At 38.3% G+C, this 24,363-nt stretch overlaps 1 protein-coding gene across 1 annotated transcript in view; it reads left to right on the top strand.

Moving 5' to 3' along the window:
* The first annotated feature begins 1,508 nt into the window (after positions 1–1,508).
* Positions 1,509–24,363, top strand: part of LRP1B (LDL receptor related protein 1B) — a 482,733-nt gene continuing 459,878 nt past the window's right edge. The window contains exons 1-2 of the mRNA XM_075511235.1: positions 1,509–1,581; positions 8,381–8,518. Of these exons, the coding sequence (XP_075367350.1) occupies positions 1,509–1,581; positions 8,381–8,518 (211 nt within the window). The remainder of the gene's footprint in view (positions 1,582–8,380; positions 8,519–24,363) is intronic.

Raw genomic sequence — 24,363 nt, 5'->3', positions numbered from 1 at the left:
GCCATCGTTTGCTCTTTGCTTTTTTCCTATCACTAGAGAGGCTGCAGAAAAGTTGGTGGGCAGGTAAGGTTTGGTGTTCCCTTTGTGGCCATTGATTTCTCGGACCACCCTTAACCTTGTTTTAAAAAACTATTTTTAAAAAGCACCTTACTTTGTCATGCTATTCGATCCAGAAATGGTTAAATTTAGAGCTGTTCAGTGAAAATTTACCCCAGTCTTGTAGAACTGACACAACATATTAGGTGGGTTTTGGCTGAGGAGGAGGTCTTTTCTCCCTTTGGCCGGGTGAATATTCTATTTGAGCTAATTTTTGGATGCTAAATGTCCAACTCTATTTAGGAATCTAGGTGGATTTTGCTGTTACGAGCTGATTTTACTATTATCAGTCCGATTACCTCCATGGCTTTTCCAGCCTTAGTAGGTAGATTTATGCTGGGCAAAACCCACTTTTAGTCCAGGTCCCCATTCTGGTGGCTGCTCTCGGCCTGATCACCCAAAGAGCTGTATTCTGCCTCCAGCCCCGTCCCAGCCCATGTGTGCCCAGAGGGATTTTTGGATATTGATCCAAAGCTGAGCTGATTTAGAATGATTTCCTCTACCTCTTTTTCCTCCTTGTCAGCCTTCGTGCAACCTTCAACATAGTTTTTCTACTTCTCTCCAGTGGCTATCAGCTACATTACAGTAGAAAAGATGTCTTGTGGCTCCATTAATTATTTACGTCTGTGTAGTGAAGATGAGCAAGTTTCTGAAACAGAAAGCAGTGACCAGGAAAAAGATAGCCAAAGGGAAAGTGTTTGCTGGAGAGCCATCTCAAATAGAGCTCCTGGCAGTCATTATAATGGAAGTATGCAAACAACGTTCATGTTGTTAAACAAAAAGAAGTATTTAAACAATTAAAGTTATTGTATAATATTAGATTTAGACTGTCTGCTGTTTGCTTTTCTCTAGTACTCACAAAAACACACAAACAAAGAGGAAAAGGCAAGCAACTGTAGAGCGTCATAAACCCAATATCCATATGCTGTGTTTTGCACCGGTGGGTTCATTTGTATGTAATATCGGTGCCAAAGCTAAAAGCCTGTCACAGGAGTATAGAAATTGGAGTTTTGTGTGCCGCTACGAGGCTTGTTAAGCTTTACAGATAGATAACCTTTTGAACTATTTTGTTACAGTAAGACACAAAATTGGAAACCATCCTTTGGAAGCAAATTTCAATGGTGTGGGTTTTGGTTTTTTTTTTTTTTTTTATTATGCGTTCTTGAGTGACTAAATTATATATCAGCACTCAAAGCACAGGGTAAGATCAATGCAAATCCCTGACTGGATGTGGCAAACTTTGGCTTGGATAGCTGTGTTTCTTCTCCCTGTACAAAGCACAATGAGCCAAAGCCTGTTCTTGAAAAGAGAGGTAGATACCAGAGGGCTGATTGTGTCCACACTCCTCCGTTTATGGAGAGGAGAGACGAGACACGTGGCACTAGACGTGTAAGGGCTGTGAATCAGCACAGATGACTGATTTTCAGACTGTGGTGACTCAAAGCCATCTTTTGATTTCTAAGGTTCTTCATTTCCTCTGTTTCTGTTTGTTTCAGTATTGCTTTCTACAGTCTTTAGCGCATCTCTTAGGTTTGGCTGTAAGTTATGAGGGCGTACTATAAGTGTATTCTTTCATTTGCACACTCGCAAACCTGCTGGTTGCCACTGGTTTTATTCTTCCTTGTGAAATATTATTTTGGAGATGATATGTTGTGTCTGTGAGGTCAGAGATTACAGCTATTGTTCTGCTGCCAACAGCACAATACTTCGCCTGCTTTCCTCTTCTTTTCAGTTGTCCACATCCTACCATAAGTGTTTATTATTCTCTTTCTTTCATGGACAGCTGAATACCTGATTTAATTGAAGGTGACTTCAAATTTATATTCATTTTCAGTCTACGTGGTTGAATAAAGAATATGGATAAAAGTAGCAATGAATAAGGGGTTACTTATGATACATAAATCCTTATTAAATATGAAATACCTTCTTTGCATATATATAAGATACCAAAGAGTAAAGGTTTTACGTAATTTCCATAAATTTATCCCAGTGTTTCAAAGTCCTGATATTAAAAGTGTGCATCTAGTCTGTGTGAAAAATTACTTATTAACGCAGTTATGATACCATGGGATAACATGTGTGTTTAGTTTACACTTTACACATTAATCTGTATCTACAGAAATGAATATGTAGTATTCAACCTCTTGGAAGTTTTCAAACATTTAACATAAAAAAAAAGAATCATGGAAGTATAGTCTCTTTTTCCCATTAATCTCTAATTTTCCCACAAAAGCAACCTCTTCTGTAGCCATAATTTAGCCCTAAACCTTAAATATCTTTAAGGTACAGTAGGTCTTGTCTTGGCAGAGTCAGAAACATTAAGATGTTGTGATTTTGTTTTATAGAAGATAAGCACTTTTAAAATCCCTGGTTATTGATGATGAACTGGACAAAAAATAAATTTAAACAACCATCTGTGAGGATGACTTCTCACACTTTTAAAACTATATCAGATATTTTATGTTACTTCGGCTGCATGTGGCAGGTTGTTTCTTGTTGTCAAGAGCTATGTTAAAGAATAAATATTAAGGTTTTTTATCAATTCTTAAATATGCTATAACGTGCTCTGAGTCCAGAGTAGAAATGGAGTACCAGCAATGTTGTGGAGGTGAGTTAACAGGGAGAAACAGGTCTCACAATCTTACATGTGTGTTTGGCAAGCCACATGCTATATTGTGCCATAGTGGGGTATTTTCATTTAAGCCCATATTTATCCAGAGAGATCCTAAAAAGTTGTGTGGATTATTCTTTCTTAAACTTTGGGCTATTTTGGCTTAATTACAGTCATTAATCAACTTCATTTGATAATACCACAAAGACCTGGGTAGTTGCTATACCAAAACTTCTCTAAAGGAATGTGCACTGCAGTCAGAACAGTAAAAGGCATTTTTTGACAACTCTGTTATTTGCATCAAAATTATCAATTTTGTCTTTGGGTCAGATGCCATCCACTGCATGTTGGTGCTTTTGTACAAAATACCTTTTCCAGGGATCCCACCTACGTGTGCAAACAGAGTTGAATTCAAAGGCCGTTGAACCAGTGGAGTAAGGTTTTGTTCAGGATAACTGCTCCCTGTTGAGAAGGTTGACCCCGTAAAGACACTTAGGAGAGCAGGATGGATCTGTAAGTCACTGATGTACAACACAAATGGGAATTTTGAAGGCATCCCACAGTTCGGTATAATTGTTTCTTGTGGCTGAGGACAGCCCAGGATTAGAGCTGCTAGTAAATTGCTGGTCTTCAAGTAAATTGGATGCGGTGATATAAAAGGGATATACCACATTGGCTGCCTAGTCTCTTACTTAAAAGTGCAAGCTAACTGCCTGACTACTTAGCTGAAATGTTGAAAGAAAAAACACTTTGTAAAACCTTAGCTGAGAAAGACAAAGGTGAAAAAATAAACTTAGAAGTAGCAGCTTTGATGCTTTTTTTGTAACGGTTGTCAAATATGAGCATCTCTAAATGAATTTGCAAGAAGTGGGGGGGGGGGGGTTACTGTAATTTAATAACTTTTTGTGAACCTTGAATTTGTGCTGGGCACTGCAGCATGTCTCCTTTTGTCTGGCTATCTCCACAATCTTTGCAAACATCTTTTATTCATACTTTGTAACTCCTTAGTAAACATAGCACACAAAGTTGTACCTTAATTTACATTAAATTAAGGGGAGTGGTTCTAGAAGAAGGAAACATACATAATGGATTCATGGCCATCCATAATTTTTGCTAATAAACACTTCTATATTGCTTATGAGAACACAAACTAGCAGAAATCATCAGCTTGTAGATTCTCACTTGCATTCTCTAGTTAGAAATTTAGTATAGCGTGAGCCTGAAGTGAGGCAGGTACAGTTTTGGTTAAGCACAAATTCAAGACAGATACCATGTCAAAAGTGCATGGTAAAATATCTCTGCTAATTCTGACAGCAACCTTTAACACTGTCTCACGATGCTTCTTTAGTGGGAAACCAGAGGTTGTGTTTGATTGATCCCGTCGTCTGCTGGAGGATATCACAAGGACTCTCTTACCTCTTCTCAACCCCCACTGAAGTAAGGGCACTTTCACTGAAGGGACTTCAGCTAGATTCGTTGTACACTGCACAGGTATCGCCAAAACATGGTGCAGTTTTCTTCCATGCTTTCTCACATGCTGGGAAAGTGCAGTGAGCCTTTGACAGTGTGACCGAATCAGAAATGGCCATCCCAGGCAATTCAACAGCCAAAGAAATCTGGATCTGAAATGAACCACTGTCCTTCTGTTTTCAGCCTGTCTGCTCCTGGGCACCTTCTGGAGGATCTGGGGAAAGAAGCAGTGATCTGTGTACCTGGCCCTGCCTGGCCCTCCCAGGGCTGCGTCTAACCTTGGTACCCTCACCAGGCCTGATCCTGACCCCCACCCATGGGCGGACATCATGGCTCATCCCTACAGAGGTGCCCAGTGCCCCAGGCTGGGGCTGCCCCAGCCGCCCACCAGTTGGGGTGGGACGGCCCTGGGTACCAGCCCTGGGGGGATCCCCTGTGGCCCTGGCTCAACTGTCTGCGGCTCAGCTTTTTTCCCATTTCTCATTTAGCCATCTCATAAGAGACAGTTACACCAAGGAGACAGTTAGATATTCTGCTTCCTCAGCCAGAGTCTCTTGATCTGCACAGCACTGCACGAGCAACGCTGCTTCCGTCCTCCTCGCTCTCCAAGCAGTGTCCTGGTATGAGTGTTTGAAACATCGAGACAGTGTATTACCATAATTGCAGCCGGTAGTTTTGACTATTTTTCCACCAATTGGCAAGGCTAGAAATTATTGTGTCTTTTGAAGGGAAGAAAAGACACCATCCGTCTTTTATATTCTTAGCATTCTTGCACTGATGTAAAATACACTGAGATTATTTTGAAGAAGAGCACTTTTAAATTCCTTTTCCCCAAGTTCACTTGATAACGCTGCCAGAAGTGGCTGTCTGTTAAAGGAAGAGGGAAGAGGAGTAAACAAGATTAAAAGCTACTCATCTGTATTTGCATTAGGCGTTTCAGAAAGTGCAGCAGCTGGGTAGGATTCAGTGGGAAAAGCATGTGCTGCTTCAAAGGCATGGCAACATGCAGCTTTGTTTAGCTTGATTTTTTTATTCAGTGAAGGTGGTAGGGAATTGTGGGCAGGGAGGCCTTGGGACACGCTGTCTTGTTCCACTGACGTTGTTGGACGCTTGAGACCTGTTACCTTTCAGAGCCATTTTGCAGACAAAATAGGTCACAAGTCTTCTATAAAACAGGGCTTCTGTTGAAGTCCCTCTTCATTTGTAAGTCAAGTTGACTTCCAAAGCGTCATGCTAGTAAGGAACCAGAAAGTACATATGAATCTCTCTTAATCACATGAATAAGTTAATCGCTTCTAATCTTAACCTTTCTGTTTTCACAAGTGGTGCACAAAATTTCTCTCGAAAACAAAGCAATGTGAGTAATACTTCTTGGAGCATATTTCAGTTTCCCCTCATATGCAGTTCCTAATCAATGAAATCTAATTTAGGAAGCTCCCCTACTAGTATTTTAAGTTAGATAATATGTTGAAAATTGCAGGATGTTTGTGTCCTGAAGGAATCTTGTATTTTAAAAGCAAGCAGCATCAAATTAAAATTAAATCCCGAAATCTTTAGAGAGGAGCATATCAGACTAGTCCTATTGAGATTTTAAATGTTAATTAAGAGATTCATTCTTTCACTCATTAAGTTTAGAAGATAAATATATATGCCTATATACTTTTGGTCACAGATCGCATTTTTCTGTTTGATAAGGTAAGAATGCTGAAAGCCCTCTAGCAATCTTGGGTTTATATGTAAGTAATGCAAGTACCATGGTTTACGTGCTTCACAGATTAAGTTTTTTTAATGAATGCTCTCTATTTTAGAAGAAAAGATCTTTTTTACTCCTCACACTCTATTCACAGTTGCTCTAATGCAGTGAATAAGCAAGCTATAAATGGCAAATCAGAAATTTAGTTTGGTTTTGTTAAATCCTAGGTGCCTTCAAGTCCTGAAGCAACTGAAATGGGAATCAAATTAAACCTTTCAGTTTTATATGCCCTTCCTGACCTTGGGCGCTTGGCTATCCTAAGCTGCTTTATTTACGTTCTTTGAAAGCTCTGCGGAGTTAAACCAGTCCTGGAGGAACGCTGGGCACTGCCAGAGGTTGTAGGTGCTGTAGTGAGCTTTGTGTGCATATGTGCATGGGATGCTTCATGGGATGAAGTGTCCTACCTCCAGTTAACAAAAAAAAAAAGAAAAAAAAAAAGAGTAAAATGCCCGAAGCCCCAGCGAAAAAACCGCAACCCCCCAGCCAGTGGCCGTGCTGCCTGGGAAGGGCATGGTGCCGCATCGCCCCACCTCTCGTTCTGCATGGTCCAGGAGGTCCCACCTCTCTGGTTCTTATTACCGTTGTGTTCAAGTCCTAACATCTAGGATAAGTTTTAATCATCTCTTGACTTTCTGTTGTTAATTTCCTCCTATATTTTACTGGAAAATATGTGAAAAAAAGTATTCCTTGTGAAGTGTTCTCTCTACATTTGCGAAGCACTTATTTAACCTAGAGCATAGTGCGAATAGTTGTTTCTTTTTTTTGAGTTCAAAAGGTATTTAGATGCCTTATCCTTAGCTTAGGAATGCAGTTTTCTTGAAAAACTGTATGTAGCATATGGCCATAATAAAAAGTACGGGGTTCTTTTCATCCTGGAAGCACACAAATTGTTTGAGACAGAGTACATTCATCCCCGTATACATTGCCTTTTTATCCCTAGTACAGCGTGCTATGTTTCTCTTAATCAGTGATACATCAAGGATGTACCTGGTGTCACGCCATCGGTGCAAGGTGTGCAGCTGGGCAGGTGAGAGGAGGGGAGCAGGACGCTGTACGTCGTGCCTTCCTGCGCAGCGGGTGCGCGCGTTTCAGGGGCGCGTGCTCTGCTTGGGGCAGGGACCCACCTGCCCTGTGCTGATGGGAGTTGCCTAAAAGAATACAGGCAAAAGCATTGTAAACCACTGAAAATTGGTATTTGTTGTGCCCACTCTAAATGGTGGACGGCTTCCTGACATGTAGCACGGCAGTAGGAATTTTTAATTTAAGTTTTCTAATTGGGACAAGTTTTTTTTTTTTAAGTTAGGATTTTTATTTAATGGGCTGTGCTAAGAGCTATCTGTATTTGTTACAGAAATTGTAAATTCCCCCCAGAGCTCTCCTTTGCTTTCTTCTGCTGACTTCAAGAGACCAGATCTGCCAAAGCTGAGATTTTCCCACTTATAAGGGAGCTTTCAGCCACTGCCTGTGATTTCTGTCCTTTGTCTTGGAGTTAGTGCCTCAAAGAAGGTGAAAGCATATTGCACTTGAGCACAGTGCAGCGTAGGGTATATTTCCCTTCAGGACTGCTACAAGCTGTCAGAGTTTAGCACAGACCCAAGGCTCCAACACAAGCAATCATGGAGCTTTAAGTTGTTTCCTGAAAGATTTCCACACCTTCAGTCTCTGTGTAGCTAACCATATATTGTGTACAAATTGTGATTCGTCCTCTAAATGAGCTAAACCCTTCAGACTTCTAAATGTTCTTTGCAGGGTGTTAAAAATCTCAAAGTCTTTATCATGTGAAATTATGTTTGTGGGTCTTTTTATCAGTCAGAACCCTCTCTAAGAGATAAACAAAAGAGATCCTCAAAAATCCCGGTGCTTAACACTTCAGAGATAAGGGGACACAGAGTGATTGGAGGCGGGATGGTGTTCCAAAGGGAGCAATCACAGCATCCCTATCCTCTCCCTGCCATCCTGTACTGGGCAGTGTCAGAGGCAGACTCCTGGGCTGGAGGAACAGTTCCTCTGATCTAATGCAGCCATAAATATGTAACATTTATATGTAATTTCATAAATATCTACAATTATCTATATAGTACAACAGTGAATGTAAATGCTGGTACCTATGACTCTTGATATGACTCTTCATATGATATATGATTCACAAGGCAATTGGAAATCTTATGATACTTTTAATGTTTGCAAAGCTTAATCTTAGCATCTGTAAAACACCTGTAATTTGGGAAATAATACTCTCTGACCCATTGATTTCCTTTTAATTGCACTAATACTTTCTTGATGATTTTAATTCTCCTACATACAGCAATGCTAATGCACTAAAAATCTGCAAAATGGACTAATACATGGAGTGTTGCCCTTAGCTTTAAAATGGAAATGCAATATAGAACTTTCTTTGCCTTGTTGTAGATGTAAAAATATGTATAAGAAATTTTCTGTATATTTTTTAGGTCCTGAGGAAGCAGATGCCAAGTGCACCCCGAATTATGTTAGCTGCATCGGTACAAACAAATGCATTCACTTGTCCCAGCTCTGCAATGGTGTTTATGACTGTTCCGATGGGTATGACGAAGGAGTACATTGCCGGGGTAAGTAAATTTGCTAAGGAAAAAATGCTTTAACCTGAAGTCTTCTGCTATTTTTTCTTCTTGAGTTCAAAGAGAACCAGAACTTTCTTCTTCTTGGGAAAACATGTAAAACAAAAGTGGATTGATAGAGGCATGTTTTAATGTATGTTTCAAGTTCATTTTAGAAATACTTTGTTGTGTGAAGCAAATGCAAGTAAAAAACACATACAGGTTTTCAGACTTTTTCTTAACGATTACTGACCTTGTATGTTGGAAATGGTTATACCAAAGGAAGGATGAGGAAGCCCTTTCTTAGGGAGCAAAGGTTGGGCAGCACACTGTTTGCCAGAATATTTTTTTCTCTTATAACTTTTGTTTAAGCAAAAAACCCAAAGAAAAACACTGAAAAATACATCAGATTTGCTGTGAGCAGTATTTTGCATTGAGGACTTGCTTTGGGGGGGGGTTTATTCTAATAATCTACTTTTTAAGAGAGTAGTTAGCAAATTCTGGCAATGAGGAATCTTAAGGAGAAATTGGTGGAGGTCAACTTTTTTAATATCTCAGCTCTACTACTCAGAAGACTTATTAAGGTCTGCCTTGGGGATAGTTATAAGGCTGCCATATTGAGCCCAAATCTTGGATTCCATGAGTCATTAACATATCAGTTATTCTCAATCAGTAGACTTTCCTGCTAGGCAAATGATTGTTGATCATCCTCAACTGATCTCATGTCCAAACCCAGAAACTCAGGAATAGGTCCTGGGACTTCTGCTACAATCCAATGTGACAATATACAGTAAAAGTTACAATTAATGGTATAGTTCAGAAAGTTAAATTAGAATTTAAAAGTTGATGTGGACAGATTTCCAGAACTGTCATAGTAAAATCTAAGCCTGCACCAAAAATAAGCCATATAAAAAAAAATAAAATAAAATAAGAAAAAAAATGCCAGCTGGAATTAATCAATGTAATACTGCTGACTTCACAAAACTACAAATAGTTATTTTTATATAACCAGGTGAGGATACAGGCTGTCATAAAATATATGACAATTCTTATTCACAGTGATAGGAATCATTTCTTTCCTTGAAGGCTCTACTTTTGTATAGTCCTTGTTCAACGACCATTACACAAAATCAAAATTTGTGTCAGCATATTGATTTTGGTCCCAGCATCCAAAAAACCCCAAGAGTTAAACTGGCCAAAGCAGTATTTGGCCCATACCAAAGCTTTCTGAAGTTGCAGATGAGTGTTTTTCAGAGAACAGTATTGATCCATTAAGCACTGTTTAAATATGTATTCCTCAATAATTCATATATTTATATAAATTACTCTGGGTTAAATGGCAGAGGACTAAAAACTTCCAAGGCTGAATAATTATTGTATTATAACTCTCTTTTATTGTATTTTTATTGTATTTTAACTTTTCAAATTAGGAGATTAATGGAATCAGAAAAAAAAATAGGTTAAAAATAAAAGCCTATGTTAGTATAAAATAAATATGTTTGGTTTTCATATGTAGCATTTTGTATATGTAGCCTCTACTTTGGAATGTGATAGCACATAAAATACATAATCTTTATTCATGCCCTTTTAATTTATGCTCAAATACACCTTGTAAGGTTCATGTTGATTCCCACTCCTTTCTTTATTACCATATATGAATATGAAAACTTCCCAATGGTAAAATTAATGTCTGCTCTAATTAATTACCATAGAATTTAGTAAAATATACTAAACAAACATTTGGTCTAAACCACACAGAACACATAGATGATGAATTTCTTTTATATTATATTTTATTAAGAATTTAAAGTTGTCTCCCAGTACCTCGTCTAGTAAATGGTTAACAACTCGTTAATATTGATTTTTGTAGCAATTACGTATTTTGACTTGCTTATTAGAGGCAGTTCTTGAAATTATTAGTGGACACGTTTCTATCAACAAAGCCAAAGAATATAGAAAACAGTAACTTTACATTATGAACATGTAGTTTGACACTAACAACTGCCACTGATGTGTCGTTATGATACTTTCCTATGTATTAGATATTAGGTAAGAATGCAGTATAGTTCCAATTATTCTCTCTATATATCTCTGTATCGGAACAATGCATGGGTAACCATTGAGTCATTCTGTCATTGTACTTTCTAAGTCCTGAATATACAAATCATATGTTTAGATCATTTGTGTGGCCAAAAGCTGCAAAGCTGCTTCAGAAAGCTGTCCGAAGAGGTAGCTTTTTCTTGATATTAGTAACAAAAATGGCGTTCTAAGTATGTTCCTCTTTAATTAACATTATTCATATGAACTTTTTGATTGATCAAGAAGATAACAGCAGTTTTAAATATTTAATTGCAAACAACTCAGTTGGTCACAGAGCTGACTATGTTAAAATAATCTATTGCTAGCAACACTGATAGTGCTGTGTAAACAAGTCACGGTCTATGCACCAGGAAAATAGGTTATGATATGAAGCATGGGGTTTGTGACCGTGGCAAAGACCGTATCAGTGTACAGGTCACAACTCCGCAGGGTGAAAACTTCTAATAATGCTTAAGAATTAATGGAGTATAAGCATTCAGTAACTGGAACTATTCTAATTTCTTTCTCCAAATTTAACGTTCTTACGTTAATTCATTATATTATGATCTTTGAGAGATATATTCAGGCCCGCACCTTTCCCTGGCAAGTAAAAATATGATTATATCTGCAGTGTGAAATGGTAATGTATGTGAAATTTCAAGGAAATAGTAGTAAATACAATGACATTCCTGTCTCATCATCTTTTATTTCAGGCACATATGCATTTTTGCTGGTGAATGTAATGCATAAATTCAGGAGGGGTTGTGGCAATATGAAATAAAAAATGTTTTATTATGTATGGTTCTTTCACATTATGGGTTTCAATGTCCTTCAGAGGAGAAGGGGTGCGTAGTTCACTGAAACTGAAACTCACGGTGTATAATAGTGATAAGACATCTGTATTTTGTCATTTTGGATTCTTTGCTATTTTTTTGACTAAAGAATGCTTTAGAGAGGCTGAAAAAGCAAGAGATCAAAGTATATACTAACCCCTCCTATAAAGCTTGGGCTGGGGCTGTTCAGCGTTCTGAGATCCATCAGATAATTTCACCACGATCCAGTCCTGCTGCATGGGGGAGTTGGTGCCCGTCAGCTACTTGGAGGCTCGATGAGGCTCAGAGAAAGTTTACCAATGCCAAAACAAGTCCCAGCCTTGGGTAGTTCTGGTAGAAGACTGATCCGGAGCTGTTCTGGACAATTAAGCTTCTTTCTTTAACACGGTTCTTCACGTTTCTTTTGAGAACCAGGTCTTTCTTTCAGTTGCATTTTCAGCCACTTTTAAAGCTCAGCCATGCAACGAGCTGAGAAGTTTTCTGCCACAGGGGAGTCGCCGAATTATTGCAAACTGAACTATTTAGCTCTAAGTCTTTCCTTCCCACAGTTCATCCCAGTCCCGTATCGGCGAGCCCTCGATGAACTCGCTGGGGGCATCGCTGGTATGGGACTGGGACTGGCTGTGATCAGTTAAAGCAGGTGTCATGTGGCTTCAGCTTCTTCCAGCCTCCGATTTTGTGGTCTTTGGAAGGTTAAAATACCTCTTTTTTTTTTTTTTTTCCCTGAAAGTTTTAGGAACAGCTTAGACAAATATCCGTCATGGATTAGATGGAATAACCTGGCCTTGAGTAGATAAAGGATTAGATGTATCCTTAAGATAATTTCTAGAGAATTACAATCACATTCCCATGAATCTTAGAAAAGGTTTTTTATAGGGCTGCAGGGGTGATCTGCACAGTTTTATAAATCAGTACTTTATATATATATATATGGCAAAAAATTGAAGGTGATTTGCCAAAATTAGTTTTTGGTCTGTCTCTGAGTTAGTGCTATAGAAAACTAGAACTTTTACAGAATATAGAAATGTCCTTTTTCACTTAACTGACTTAAGGGATAAGTTATTATTAGTAGCTGCAGGAACAGTTATGCTAAAATTCTGGATATTCCAGCCAGCAAATACTAAAAGAATACTGAAATAAATGCTAGCGTCAATACTCTGCATATCTTTGGCTTATGCCAATTTATCATAAAATGGAATATTTTTGGAACAATTAATGAGAAGCAAAACTGACACGGAATTAAAAGAGGCCCAGGTAAGAGCCCAGGGAAGGCACCAATTACACGCTGACGCTCTGACTTTAAAGGTGAAGTATATTTTGCATTATACTGCAGTATCCATTGCATTTCTATGGACTGTGTTGTATTACGCAGTGGGAATACTGCAGCAAGTTTTTCCATCCTAGCTGACAAGACAAAATAGTAACAACATTAATAGTCTGCATGTACTCTTCTCCAATGGACACAGTAACGATAGAGTATGTTGGGATCTCATTAAATAGTCTTCTGTCACAGCCTTGACATGGATTATGCTCCGTACTTCTTTGGTTTGAGGATAGACAGCCCAGTGCTTTGGGAAGGGGAAAGCAGGAATGCTGCAGGGATTGTCTGGAAGGCTGTACTCACACTAAACCCCTGAAATGGAAATGAACGAGCAGGTTTTTGAGGACACTTTCTCTCATTCCAGTCACCGCTACTACCAGTAGTATCTGGCTGGTATCCCGTCTCTGTGACGTGCAGGAGACGCTGGACCGGGGCTCAGGGGAGCTCAGGACCTTGCTCTTCCTGGCTCTGAATCACAGCGGCTCCCCACTGAGGTCAGAGTTGCATGAAAAATGTGACTGTATCTTTTCCTGTCTGAAATCCTGATTCTTCAGATTGCTTATACCATCTCATATTGAAATTAGTCGTAATAGCGAGACTGCGACATCCATTAAAGCCCCTTGCTATTTGGCGAGTCACCATACATAAGGTAATTGCCTGCACGTCTGCCTGTCTGCCTACCTAGCACCGTTGGCAAGACGAGCCTGGGTATACAGGAGAATCTGCATTACCTTTGAAAGACTAAATATCTTATGAAAGTAACCTCAAATTTTTGTTTGATGTATTAACTAGATGTAACCCAACATATTTTTAGGTTAATTAAGACTAAGAAAATCTAGGAGAGATCACAGAGGTTACTTGAGATACTTTTTTTTAATTAAAACTGAAAGTTTTACTGAACTTAACAGATGTCATAGAAACCTGGCAAGGCTTCGGATTATTTGGATCTTTGTGAACCATGATCTGAGCCAGAATCTCTAGTCAATAAAATATATAAAGGCAAACTCTGGATCATTTAGTATTAAAAAAAAGCAAAACACACATACAGAAGATTTGGCCGAATAGTTGTTATGTTTGTAGCAGCCTATAATCAGAGTATTATTTTTCTGTTTAGACTTTTTGAATGAATTGTTATCATAAGACAAAGATAAATGCTGCTATTACTGAATCATGTTTTTGTTCTGGCACTTCTACAGATGGAACACTGGGAAATTTTAAGTAGTGTTTACCAGAGAGGAAAATACAAATTTCAGAATTATATGGAAACTTCAGGCCTTTCAAGAATGAGGCAAATTATAAAACTGAAAGTTATGGAGCTACATTTACATCCTAGTCTTAACTTTTTTTTTTCTTTATTTATTTTTTGTTTTTCTTTCTTTCTCATGAAGTCGTGTAACAAGGTAACAAAGAAAATCTAAAATAGTGTAGAATTATAAATGTTCCCACCTTTTTCACATGAGGCTGTTCCTGGAAGTAGTGCACACCTGCAAAAGAAATCCCTGTAAACTCATTTAGTTTATTCTGACAAGCTTTAAATCAGTCATCCTTTAAGGCTGTGATGTACAAAGTGTCATCAGGTTACTGAAACCTTGAACCCCCAGGAAATCCACAGTGCTCCTGATGTAGCAGTGGGGCTGCTGAAACCATCAGGTAACACTGAAAATTTTTCAGTGTTTTCCGCTTTGCGTTCTGCATCCAGCTTTTTACTTGTGGTTATCAGACAGAAAAGAGAAAAAAGTGTAGGTACTAAAATAAGACGATCATAGGTATTTTTGCTTTGGAACAGAACTGGTAGTAAATAGCTACATTTGTCTGGGCGAAGCCTTATTTTGCCTTTTTTTGGTTTTATTGTATCTCTGTCTCATTTCACCATCCAAATATCCAATTTTTTATATATTACTCTCTTTCCCATCTTTTTGCCTTAATAGAGCATGATGTGGCTCATTGAAATTAGCTGAGGTCATTTAGTCTATTCTGCTGTCAAGACAAAGAAGTCACGGGCTTGGTGATTTAATAACTTTCTATCACAAAATCCTATTGCAGTGAAGCAAATTAAAGGTGGCTGGCAGGGGGATAGAATACTGGAAGACGTTTGAGTGATGTGATTTCATCCCACCTTTTATGGGCTGTTGCTAAAGAGAATTTTTAGGCCAGAATGCACAAATGAACAGCATTGTTAAGGTATCAGCATTGTCTATGTGGCAAATTAAGTGTAGAATTTAAATGTTTGACCATAGGTGATGATAATATATGGTAACAGATCATTATGTAGCGCATAGTTTGTATAGATTGTTGTGCTCCTGTCCGTTGAAGGAGAGATGTACGTCTTGTCTGCTCCCAATCAGTATTTCCATTTCAAGTTGCAGTATTCATTTTCCTGAGAGAAAACATTGGATAATGTTCCTTACTGGCAAAAGCAAGTGTTGGTCAGTTAAGGCCTTCCTGAATACAAATACTGATTAGTTTTCCTATTTCAAACACATATACTTTATTCAAGGTCATGGAAACCATGTTTACTGTAGGAAATGCAGCGTTGAATGGTTGCATCATGGAGTTCTTTTTAATCTTCCTTATGAGATAGAGGATTAAAGATTATAACTCCAGTATTTCAGTTTTTCTATGATCCTGTTGCCCAATAACATGCACAAAGTGTAGCAGACATACTAATATGTCACACTGTAAACAGGATGGTGGGAGTTAAGAGGGCCGGTTAGTCGTGGTGATAGTTAACTGACTTGTGTTCAGGGCTACACAAACCTGATGAAGGCAGCTACAGTCAGTGGCGTAGGGGAATGTGATGGAATGATCTGAGAAAGCTTCGTTCTACTTTCCAGGGATTTAGGTTAAATGGTATTTATTGTTGCCTGCCGTTGTTGTTGCCTGCTGTTACCATTTTAAGGCTGCCCTCTATTGAGAAAACAAACATTTAAGCTCTTACTATGAGCATCCTCTTTTTCAGTTTTATTCAACAATTTTTATTATCTTTCTGTTGATTAGTGTGTATAGCTACCCGTATATTTTTCCCTGTTACAGCTAATAAAACTCTTTAAGGAATTATCTTATGTAAGAAATGTAAGATGATTTTTGTACAAATAAATTTCAGAGTACTTTTATGAAGATAAATATTCTGGGCATAATCTCTGTAGCAGGAGTTCCAGATATATTCACATGGCAAAAAACCTGACACTCATAAACTCACCCTGCAAGCAGGAATTGTAGCTGCTGCCTGGCTCCCATTAGTTCACATCACAGAGTATATCTTAACTGCGTTTTCGATATATAGGCATCGGAGACAGCTTTTCAGTGAGGAGAAACTAGGGCCTGACACCAAATGCTTACAAAACACTAGTAACCTTGAGACGGAGGGAGAACGATAGCACAAGGTTTATCTTCAGCTATTGACACCAATATTTGGAGTGTGGGTGAAAGCTTAGATTTACTGAAATCTTATTTAGAAGGAGTAATGCTTTTTTTCAGTTTCCTTTTGAGCAGTTTTTCAGAGTATATAGGAACTTTTAAATTTAGACCTATAGCGTAAGAATTAAAGTAATATTTCTTACATTAAATAATAGTGGAATTATATCTGATGAGGAAAAATGCATCTGAAGCACTTGTCCATCAATAAAACACATGATTATTAAGTTTCCATGGCCTCTTATTCCAGTGACATTGTTTGCATATTCATTGCTCACATCAACAGAGTTTTAAAATAATTATTTTTGAGGGCAACCTGGTGTTTGAAGTGAGGAAGAAAATTAAGTGAAAGGCATATGTGCTGAAAAACATGGTTTTGGTCCTCCTAAAGCTATTCATAAAGTCGACCTAAATTTACAGAATGGAATCAAATTGAAGATGGAAAAGAAGAAAGAAAAGAGCAAATTCCAGGGCTAGCATCGCATAATTTGTCAGAAGTGCAGTTGTCAGTTTTCTGCCCCAGGAGTCCTCAGCCAAGCTAAATTATGAGACTCGTTTTCAAGTTCTTTCACTCCCTGCCTGAGGGGATTTGTCTTCCCAGCTCCTTATCTTCCCAAGGTGAATAAACAAACGAGCAGACTACAACATGTTCTGCATGGGGGGTGCTTTTGCTCCTCATGGCCCTCTTCTCTGTGGAATAAACAGTTGAACATTTATTAGAGCAAATACTTGAAGCTCCAGGAGTGTTCATTGTAATTCTCATGGCAAAGAGTCAGTTCTGGTCTCTTACTTGTTCCCATCTCAACAATTATTTGTGTATTGTTAACTAAAGTGGGTAAATTCTGGGAGTTGGGGTAGGTGTAGTCCCACCTGGACTACATACGCCTCTACACAACATCCACCTGCCTGGCCATGTATGTACGGCATACACCGTATTCTGCCTTTTCACACAGTACAATTTATAGCTGACAAAAAGATAACTCATACATTTTTCTTCTAGACAAGGACTTTAATTTCTTACCGCATCCCACTTCTTGCATTTTGCAATTTTAAGCTCATGGAACTGTATAATCAAAAAATCTAAGTTATTTTCAAATCATGTAATATAGTTTAAAAATTAAAAGTTACCATCATTTCTTAGACTATGACAAACAAGTCAAGAATGTCACCAGCAATCTTAAGTGAGATTGATAATATTCAGTGGTGTGAAGAAGTTCGCTTTGACACTTTGAAAAATAACTCTTGGTTTTCCACTCAGAAGCAAGAACATGCACAGAGCATACAAAAACTGATTTCCTGAATTCATTATATCCTCTGGAAGATTTCAATCATCATTTCTCCACAAAAATCTGTGTCAAGAAAGCATAACTTAGTCTTTAACTCAGGAGTAACGCCTATAATTCGAGTTATTTGTGAAATGTACAGATCAAAATACTGGGAGATGAAATGGTAAGAGTTAAAAATTGTGGGAGAAAGAGAAGAAAAAGAAGTGGTACCATGGGAAAGTCCAGACAGTAAATGGCAAGTAAGAAGAATCACTGGAAGCAATCAAGTAAGAACAAAACCAGGGAAAATACAGAGACCGGTCAATAAAAAGGTTCAGTATAGTCCTTTATCTGAGGGCTAGTAAAGCAGACCTATTTTAAGTCATTGCTCTCTGTTTGGAAATATGTGCGTCAAAGAGTAGGAAAGTGTTCCCACTGCACTGACTCATATAAGAAAACCAGAGTTTGCCAGGAGACTCCGTAATCTAAGAATATTTTCTCTTTTGTGAAAACGGGTGTATTGAAAGTGTTATTACTGTGCATGCAATAGTATCAATTTATCTGGCTCATCATCATTTCTTTGCATTAGTTCCACCCTTGGCCCTTTGTGTCTCTGATTGTTGGTGCTGCTCCTTTAGAACATCACAGATTTTGCCAGTTGCTCCACATACCGCTCGTCTTACCTGTATGCAAGATAGTACACAACATATGTTTTAAATGGTCAGAAGTTATGATTTGTCATCATGTTCTTACCGATTTTGAATTGAAGAAACTGCATACTTCCATACTACATACTACAAACTTCCATTCTCTGAAACGGGGAGAGAGTGAGCCAAAAATAACCTGCAACTGTGAACTTCAGAAAATTTGCAGGTGATCTAAAATGATAGTGATATATGCTTCAGTACTGTTCACTAAAGAAATGTAATTGAATTGTAATGCATGCAAATCACATATGTTGTTGGCATATAGCAGAATAGACAGATTAATAATTTCTACTAATACTGTTTTTTAAACCCAACACATTATGCCAAGGAGCTATAGACCTAGTTTACTGTTCTCTGTGCAGGTAACATCCTCTCAAGTTAAGTTCATTAACAACTCCTCCAAGTGTGAAGACACTTGTTAAAAAAAAAAAACCCTAAAATAAACAGTGTGCAAGAATAAAAAAAGAAACAAAATGAATTAGGATGAGCCCTCAATCCTACTGGAATTAATGGCAACATTCCCATTATTTTAGGCTTCTGGAGTGGGCCTATCCAAACCAAAAAATGTGCTTAATTTTTTTTAATCACTTGGATTTAGGTGCTGTTTAAGCATTTACATACACCAAAGGATTTGGGGTTTTTTTGTTGTTGTTTTTTTGTTTGGTTAGTTTTTTTAAGAAAGTCTAGGAAAATGCTACATCTGGAGAAGAATGAGCCATATTTAAAGTTCAGGATGTGACCATGATCACTCTGTGCAAAACAGTAATGCTTTCTGGCATGCAGCTGTTGAATGAGGCTGCTATAGTTGTATTGGCTGCTCTCTGAGCCTCTCCTTTTAACTGTGGGCTATCATGTGGTAGAACATAGTCTATGAAATCAAACTTTCTGAGACTTTAGCATCTATTTAGCATCTTTCTAAAATAATTTTTGTCTATCCAGTCATTCTTGAAATCCATTTACATGTAGCAAAGTACTAAAAATGCTGTTTGGAAGATAAGATATCTTATACGTGGGATGGATTAATGGAACAATGGACCATTGTCAGCCTTCCCATTTTCTCAAAGGAAGTGATGACCACTAAGATTAAAAAAGAGGAGGAATTAGCAGCAGACCAGATTATGATTCCAAAAATAGGTTTATCCAATACACAGTGACACATTTCTGACCCCTTCATGATGCAGCTTGGTTTCCACACTCGTGTGAGGTTCCGTAAGAGCTGATGTCACGTTCCCATAGCCAGAGCAGCCAGAGAGAAAATGTCTGTGTTTTAAAATAAAAGACTCATTTATAATAATTTAAGCCCCAAACACATTTCTTCACCCTGCTATAGAAGGTCAGAATCCTCGCTCATTAAGAACTATGTATGGTCTTTTAAACCAATGCACTTTTTAATTACCAGCAGGCAATTCAGCACAATTTGTTGCTGTCTAAGGTACTTTTTATTTTCTAATGGTCTTGCATATTTGATAGCCTCTTTCAAAATTATGCATCAGATGTAGGACCTACAACTTGTTTAATTGACTTTTCCCCTCTTAATGATGTGCATCTCCTAGCATTTTAGCAGAAGTGAATCCAGCTACATGTGGGAAAGGTGGCTCTTTGTACCGGTTGCGTACGCTTGTAACACAGCTATAAAGGCGATGGGGTCCCAGCCAAAGCCTGCTGACTCCCCGAGGATCTTTTTGGAGTAGGGACACTGGAGCTGTGACCTATGTACTTTTCTCAGAGGGGATATATAAGAGAGAAGACGGCCTCTGCTGAAAGACAGGAGCTGTTAGTTGCTCTGCCCCCTTTTTCTGGGAATCTGGAACACACTGCCTATTCCAAAACTATTCCTTGCAGGGTTTTTTGGAGGGGTTTTTTTTCTGCTTTTAGGGTAAAGCTCTGGTACTTGAAGGAACAATCTCAATCTGTCTATTAGCTTTAAACATGAAGATAAGGTACCACCATGGCATGCTGCCTCAGTGTTATTCTAAGATAATTTCAGCAACTGTCCCAGAATAATAGCTTGTGCCCTGGACTGGTTGTGTCATCATTTTCATCATCATTTGTTTAGTTGCATTCTTTGTTATTGACTCTTAAATTATAAGGTCAATATTTCTTATTATTTATTTATTAGAAACAAACATCTTCATTTAATGAGCATTCAGATCTTGATTTACTTGCTAAACAAAATTCTTGAACAAAAATAAAAACAATGTGAAATCACATTTCATGTTCTATCTTAAAATATTTATGGTAGAACACTTCCATCTGGGATCAAGGCAGAAAGTGACATAGACTTTAAAAAGAGAGTAGTTCACAACTCTGAAGCAGCGAAACATTTTGTTGTCTTTTAGCAAATTCAAGCTTTTTTACTTCATTGAAAGACAATGAAGTGATAGCAGAATGGCATGAAACATTTATGTGCAGGCAATTTTTAGGTATAAGAGTTGATTTCTACAGGAAAGCCATGAATATAGTTTTAAATTCTCAAACTAATGGCACGCAGTGGCATCAGGGGATAAAACAGGACGGGAATATGTTCTGTTCTGCAAAGTGTTACATAAAATGTGCACAGTTACATAAAACCAAAACTGTTCTGACATCCTGAGTACTCACATTTAAAGTACATTGTAATTAAAAATGCTTTTGCAAAGTGCAACTGTTCTGCTTTCTGCCATGAACGGACACTTTTATTTTATCTTTAAAAATAATCAGAGAATTACTCACAAATTTAAGTGGACACAGTGTGGGGCCCGTACTTCTGCTTTCTGGTAATCTTGAATGTCCTGTGATGCATAAAAATGTAAAGTGCGGTACTAGCCCTTCAGGAAAACCTGGGCTTGCTTCCTGCCCTCAACACATGAGCTACATGTTTTGATTTTTAGAGAAGGGAAGAAAACACAAACCCAACCAAACCTCCTGTTGGTCATAATGTCTGATAATAGAGGAAAGGATAAAACACAGTGATCTTCAAACTGTAATTTTCCCCTCTTGAGCTTAATGGAAAAATGCTTTACATAGCAACGTACCTTTTAGTGACATGTTGTGGATTACTGTTCAGGTGAAGTAAAAAGGGGACCGCGGCTGCTTCCTCTCTTACTGAAAAGGTTACTGGTTTCAATGTATGTGTCCTATTTGGGTTTACAAAGGAGAACTAGACGAAAGACAAAAATAAATGCCCTTACATGATCCCCACAGAAAATCAGGCTTTCGACTATTTGAAAACTTTTTGTTTTGAAGTCCACCACTATGTGCCAGGTTTCTTTGATATTGTCTTGAAACTGTTGTAAAGACATGAATCATTCCAGTGCTAAAACTATTAAATTTGCAGGATGTAAGAACTAACAAACATTTCCTGTTAAATGCAGAAATTTGCAATCTTACGATTTACATACCTTAAAAAGGCCGTACATTACATTTAACAAGAAATCGTTCTGCCAGTCCAGGAAATTTTTCCCTCTTGATGCCAAAGGGGTCTACAGCTGGGAGGAGCCATTTACAGAATGCCGCAGATTTTTAAGACTCATCACAAAGTCAGAAAGAACCCTTGCTGCATAGCTAAGGATATTCATTATACATATGATACATACCTAAGGATGTGCATAAATCATATGCAAGTTCCCGGCATGCACCAGGAGAGAGAAGCTGGGTCTGATATAAATCCATATAGCGCTGCCCAGCAGCTGAGCTGTTTTGAACCCCAGCTCTATAGATGTCCGTGCCCACCCCAGCATGCTTGTAAAAGGAACCGTAGTGCTTTCAAAGTATTTAGCCCTCCGGTACCTGCGTAAGGCAAGTCAGTCTGTTGGTCTTAATAAAGCTGCTATCAGCCTTCACCAAAGGATCCAGGAAGCTCTCTTCAATATATGGACTGTAAATGAGAGTAGAAATTGCTGTTGGCTGGCGTTAGCACGAGTTACAGCCATCTTCCAAGTAAAAAAAAGTAATGTGAATGAAACGCAATTCTTGTTAACGGATACATCTGCAGGCCTTTGCGTCTGCCTTCAGCTGTGAAAGTGCTTCTCACGTCTTCCTTTTTCCCCTAATGAAGGCACAGCTGTGCATTTAGGGACTTGACAAAGAGTGTGATTAGGAGTTCTAGACTTCCAAAATAATTTATCTGCCTTCAAAAAGAGTTGTTATTAGCAACTAATTCTTGGTGAGATTTATTATTGTCTCATGGTGTGGGCATTTTTGGTAGTAGAAGTATGGAAAAGCTGTAGCAGTTTAGTAAATCTTTGCATCTTCTAGAATTTATATGGTGTTCCAATTTGATTTTGAGGTCTGGATGAACAGGTCACAGACTGTAAAATCTGAAAACATTTAGTTCAAATAGAAATTACTAGGGGTTTCTTTGGTTTTGGGGTTTTTTTTGTTTGTTTGTTTGGGTTTTTTTGTCAGTTCTTGTTCATTGCCACAAGTTTTACTGCTTTTGGATTGCCATTACTGCCTCCTGTGGGACACATTTTTGGGGCTAGCTGGATGATTGCTGCAAGTGAGAAATCTGAACAAGAGAACAAGAGCAGCTTTTAACTACGCTCGTTCTCTCCCAGCTTGTACACATACCAGCCAAAGTTTTCTCATAGTCATACTCTATTCCTGAACGTGGGAAGAGGTGAGTAGACAGCCACAGACCTACTAACCTTCCCTTGCCAGCTCTCATCCTTGGCGGTGGTGTGTACCTACTGGAGAGGCGGACTCTACCCATCCACCCCACGCCGATTACGTGTGGAGAAGTTGCCGTGCTGCAATCTTCTTTAGCTGTAACACTTATTCTGTCCTGCATTTCTGTTCAAGAGCTTGCCTCCCTGTGTGAAAGGATTATTAATGTAGACGAGAATCTGTTTGGGCGATGTAAAATATGTCAGAGATTTCCAAGGAGCTGACAATGCTGATGTTCAGCAAGGTGAGTTCTGCTGGCAAGTAGCTTGGAAATGTTGATTGTAGTGCTAAACATACATCAGGAATGTATATCATGCGTTAGGTGTAACAGAGACTGCTTTCTATTCTAAACTGGCCTGTGCTGTAGGAAATGTAGTTTTAATTTTAAAAAGCTGCTAATCATTGCCTCTCACTCTGGGAAGCCCTGTCATACCTGAAAACTTGACCATTACTAAAGCTTGCATATTTGTAATTCCAGTATTTGGGAAACTATAATCAGAACGAACTTTAGCATTAGTAGTAAGCTGATAATTAGGATTGTATAGATTCTACTGCAGTTACGCTATATGTATATCTAAAGACCTGATCATTTATGGACTTAGTGCAAGTAGATGCTGGCATTCAGCTGTCGGTCTGAGGCACAGCCTGAGTACTTACTCGGTTTTTACTTAGATTTTTCTCAGGTGAGCTACCAGTGAGCAAGACCCTTACATAGGTAGTTTTGGCACAATAAGTGGTTTTCTTGAGCATAGCCAATATAGACATTTTTTATTCGTGGCATTTTATTGCTAACTTTGTGGAGGAAGGTACTTGCATCTGAATATCAAAAATGACATTTTTTGGGGGAAAAAATGTGTTGGGGAAAACAATAATATGAAAATTGATTTTGTTCTTTCTTAATAGATATAAGCCAACAACTTGGGGAGTTTTTACTAAAACCTGATCTAAATGGTTTTAAATTTTGCTGTATACAGAAGACTAAAATATTTGTAAATTAAAAAGTCACAGGTGAATTTTAAAAACAATTTTATATTAGCGTTTTAGTAAAACATCACAGAAACTCTACCCTTTTAAATATGAAGAATATAGGCTTTGGGGGTTTTTCCCCATGCTGATGCATTTCAAGAAGAGAGTTGCAGAAACCTCCAATGAATCCATGCTGTACATAGAGATGTTTACTTTAGAGAAAGTTCAGACAATATATTATAGAGTTTAGAATTTTTGAAAAACAGATTTTATTCATTGTGATAAAGATTTAAAATAATCACTGGAAATTAAGATCTCACAAAACATGAAGTATTTTAAGAATTTGAAGATTCCCTGCATTTGGATCCGAGGTGCCTTGTCTCTCTGATATTGTCATGGTAACTTTTCTGTGCAAGTTGCGAAGCCCACTTAGTTGATGAACTTGGGAACACAAAACAGTTGATCAAGTACATTCTGGCTGGGGAAGGGGTGGAGGTGGTGCTGAGATGCAGGAGACCTGTGGGTCCCGGCTGGAAAATGCCCGAGGGAGAAGGAGAGCACTGTGCTACCTGAAATCACAGGGTTCCAGTGGGGAATCTTCCTCCCGGTGCATCGTCATTCTGCC

This window comes from Mycteria americana, chromosome 9, assembly GCF_035582795.1.
Source record: "Mycteria americana isolate JAX WOST 10 ecotype Jacksonville Zoo and Gardens chromosome 9, USCA_MyAme_1.0, whole genome shotgun sequence".
NCBI classification, from domain to species: domain Eukaryota; kingdom Metazoa; phylum Chordata; class Aves; order Ciconiiformes; family Ciconiidae; genus Mycteria; species Mycteria americana.
Note: the sequence above shows the minus strand (reverse complement) of the source record. Positions and strands in the feature narration are given on the sequence as shown.